This window comes from Salvelinus sp. IW2-2015, unplaced genomic scaffold (genome assembly GCF_002910315.2).
Source record: "Salvelinus sp. IW2-2015 unplaced genomic scaffold, ASM291031v2 Un_scaffold1953, whole genome shotgun sequence".
Taxonomy (NCBI): domain Eukaryota; kingdom Metazoa; phylum Chordata; class Actinopteri; order Salmoniformes; family Salmonidae; genus Salvelinus; species Salvelinus sp. IW2-2015.
This window is the reverse complement of record NW_019943308.1, coordinates 142,199-145,782: the sequence shown is the minus strand read 5'-3', so window position 1 is coordinate 145,782 and position 3,584 is coordinate 142,199. Positions and strand designations below refer to the sequence as shown.

Below are 3,584 nucleotides of genomic sequence, written 5' to 3'. Positions count from 1 at the left end.
TCTGTTTAAGTCCCCAGTTATTGTTGCTAAGCACTTTCAGTGGACCCCCCCCCATGAGTGTACTTTCAGAACTTCATAGAACTCCATCTGTTTCATTTTGGTTTGTTGTAATGACTGTTTCATGGGTGTATGCTTTTTCTTCGGTTGTTGTTAATGACTGTGTCCTATTCTGGTTGTTTAGCAATGACTGTTTCATTCTGGTTGTTGTTAATGACTGTTTCATTCTGGTTGTTGTTAATGACTGTTTCATTCTGGTTGTTGTTAATGACTGTTTCATCGACAATTTTGTTTTCTACCTGGGGACCGAAACAAGCGGTACATGGTACCGCGCACGACAAACAGAACATTCATTTCCCACAATCATGTTCATTGATACTCTCGTTTTAGGTAGGGGTCTGCTCTGTTCTACGTTTTGGGAGTCGAGACATGAAAAGGGGATTGTTAGAATGGTTCGGTTCTCATCTATTACAGTAAAACAATGACTAAGCGTGTCCATATGACCGATTCTATTGGACCAAACCTCAAAATATAAATAGCGAGTTTTAAAACTGCTTGTTGTCAGAGAGGAAGAAGTTATTTCATCTTTTGTTGTTGAGCGGCAGGGGGAGGAGCTTGGTGTCTGTGTGCAAGCGGGAAGGTGCACACCGCACAGAAAGAGCGAAGGAGATGAGACCCCCCCCCCAAAAAAAGCATAGCGCGCTTTTAAAAACTGAAAAAAAAATACTTTGATTCTTGCGAGACAGTCATTTGGAACATTGCGCTAAAACATTTATTTGATATAAAATGGCCCAGCCCTACTACAATGTTGTTGATCCATCCTAAGTTCTCTCCCATCACAGCAACTGAACTCTGTAGCCAGTTTTTATTTTATTATCACCAATAGCCTCATGGTTTATAAATCACCAATAGCCTCATGGTAACATCCCTGAGCAGTTCCATTCCACTCCTGCAGCTCAGTTCAGAAGGACGACTACATCTGTGTGGTTTAATACATCATCCACAGAATAATTATTAACTTGATCATGCTTTAAAAAAAAGAGATATTCAATGTCTCGTTGTTGTCGTTACCCATCTACCAATCACTGCCTTTTCTTTGTGAAGCTTTTGAAAAGCTTCCTGRTCTTTATCGTTGAATCTGTTCTTGAAATTCAACACTTGACTGAGGGACCTTACAGATGATGTATGTATGGGGGASAGAGGAAGGAGTAGTCATTCAAAAATCCTGTCAACCTCTACTACTTCACACAGTGAGTCCATGTAACTTATTATGTGATTTGTTAAGCCACATTTTTCTCCTGAACTAATGTAGGCTTGCCTAAACAAAGGAGCTGAACAGTTATGGAACTACAAGATTTTTGTTATAATTTCTTATTTATCTTTAAAAAATGTTCTTCCACTTTGACAGAGTAATTTAAGTAGATTGTTGACAAAAATGGACAATTAAATCCATTGTAACCCCATTTTGTAACACAAAGCGGTCTGAATACTTTTGCAAGGCACTGTACATTAACAAAAGCTATTGCCAGATCTTACGTTGAGCAGTAGTTTGTCCATGTTCGAGTCGCAGGCAGTCTTCCGTTGGTCCTCAGGCATCTCGTCCACCTCCCCATAAAGGTCAAAGTGCAGCCGAGCCAACTTCTCCTGCATCTCTCTCACATGTTCCATCTGATCTATAGAACACTCATTACCTAGAGGGAGAAGGGAGAGAGCGGGAGCTAGAAGTAACCACTCGAGGTGGATGTGTGAGGGTGTAGAAGGGCGACCGGACAATTCAACGTTCCTGTCTTATTTTGAAAAATTGAGTTCTAAAGAGTATATGATTTTGTAAGAAACAGGAAGAGGGAGCGAGTTTTTAATTGGTGGGGAAGAGTGAAGGGAGTGCACGAGCGAGGGGGGGAAGAGGGGCGAGAGCGTGAGGTTCGGGAGTGCAATAGAGGGGGAGCGAGAGGGGGGGGAGTTACCCAGGAGCGGAGGGGACACGTGAAGTATGCGTGCGGGGGAAGAACGTAGAGCTGAGCCGCGTAGAGTGGACACGCGATCAAAAACTCGCGGTGGCAAACTAAGCCACTCGTTTGTTCGGCCCGGTAGGGGACGGAGGGAGCGAGATCCTGAAGGGGAAGAGGGAGCGATGGGCGGGGAAGAGACGGAGCGTGAGGGCCGGAGGGGAAAGACGGAGCGAGAGGCAACGAGACCAACGTCTGGACATGAGGCATAGGGTGAGAAACCCATGTTGCACCAACTAGTATGAACGCCCTCGCGGAGACTCAGAAGGGATGTAGAGAATTTTACGGGAAGTGATAAAGTAAGGGGCTGAACCAATGTAAGGCAGTGAGGGGCATGATTCGTGGAAGCCCGGAGGAGCCGGGGGAAACGCATGATGCTGGCCAAGCCCAATGGCTCTCAGAGAAGGGGGGGTTTGGGAAATGAGGAAGGTGTTTCGCTTTTATGGCGCCGGCGACATTGGCCAAGCGTCGCCACTTTTTCCTCCAGAATCATAAAACGATGGTCGCATTAATGGCAACAGTTCAATTTTGTTTTGTTTTTCAATCTCATCAGAACGCAGGGAGAGGGGGGGATAACATTGTCTATGCCCGCAAAAGTACGGGAATCTTTGTCTCGGCAATGCGTGGCAGGAGAGGGTTGCGCGGGAAACCGGTAAGTGAGCTGTGCTGGGCTTTTTTTTATGGGCGGTTTTGAGAGCAGTGGCTTCTTCTTTTTGCTTAGCGGGGCGGATGAACCTTGGGGTGAGGGGGGTGATAATAATGAGTGTCGACTATAAGGGCTGTTTAAACTGTCGGAATATCCGATCTTTGTAACGCCCGTTTTTTTTCGGCCTTTCCTCCAGCATCTTCAGAAGGTCCTTGTGCGAGCTGGGTTGTACTGGATTGAGGGATTGATTTTGACTTTTCGCACCTAAGGTATGTATTCTTAAGGAGAAGAACGGTCTCCTTCCTGAGCGGTATGATAGCTGCGTGGTCCCGGGGAAGATAGGTGTGGTGATACCTGCGTACTATTGTTGTGTACAGATGAACGGTGTGGGACGTTGCAAGGGGTTTTGGGAAATGTGGGGGCTTCCCACGGTATGGAACCATGACCAGGAAAGAGGCACTGAAATTGTGGAAGGTAGGGCCTGTGAATACATCACAGGTGACAAACGGGGTCCAATTGACTCCAATGGAATGTGATGGGGAGGGATGAGGGGGGGATGCCAGACGGGGGGGTGGGGTGGGGATTAGGGGAAGCCAGAGATACAGGGGGGGAATAGGGGGAGCAAAGAAGGGAGGGGAAGGGAGCCCCCGAGGAGGGGAAATAGGGACGAAGAGGGGGGGTGAAAAATAGGGAGCGATGAGGGGGGGGGGGGGTTTGGAGGCTTTGCGCGTCGTAGGTTAGTCGAAGCGCCGCGGGGGGGGGGGGGGGGAGGGGGGGGATAGGGAGCGAGAGGGGGGGGGGAAGAGGGTGGGCGGAAAAAAAGAGAGTTTATTTTATGTAAAATTCAACGCTGCATACTTCAACAAAACACCCAGGTCATATGCTCTTTAGCAGCAGACACTTTTATCCACTGGAAACCCTGGTCTCACCAAAGG

At 47.4% G+C, this 3,584-nt stretch overlaps 1 protein-coding gene across 1 annotated transcript in view; it reads right to left on the bottom strand.

Moving 5' to 3' along the window:
- Window positions 1-3,584, bottom strand: part of ccdc28a (coiled-coil domain containing 28A) — an 18,269-nt gene that overhangs the window by 12,542 nt on the left and 2,143 nt on the right. Inside the window, exon 4 of the mRNA XM_070439835.1 lies at window positions 1,506-1,688. Within this exon, the coding sequence (XP_070295936.1) occupies window positions 1,507-1,688 (182 nt within the window). The 3' untranslated portion in view covers window position 1,506. The remainder of the gene's footprint in view (window positions 1-1,505; window positions 1,689-3,584) is intronic.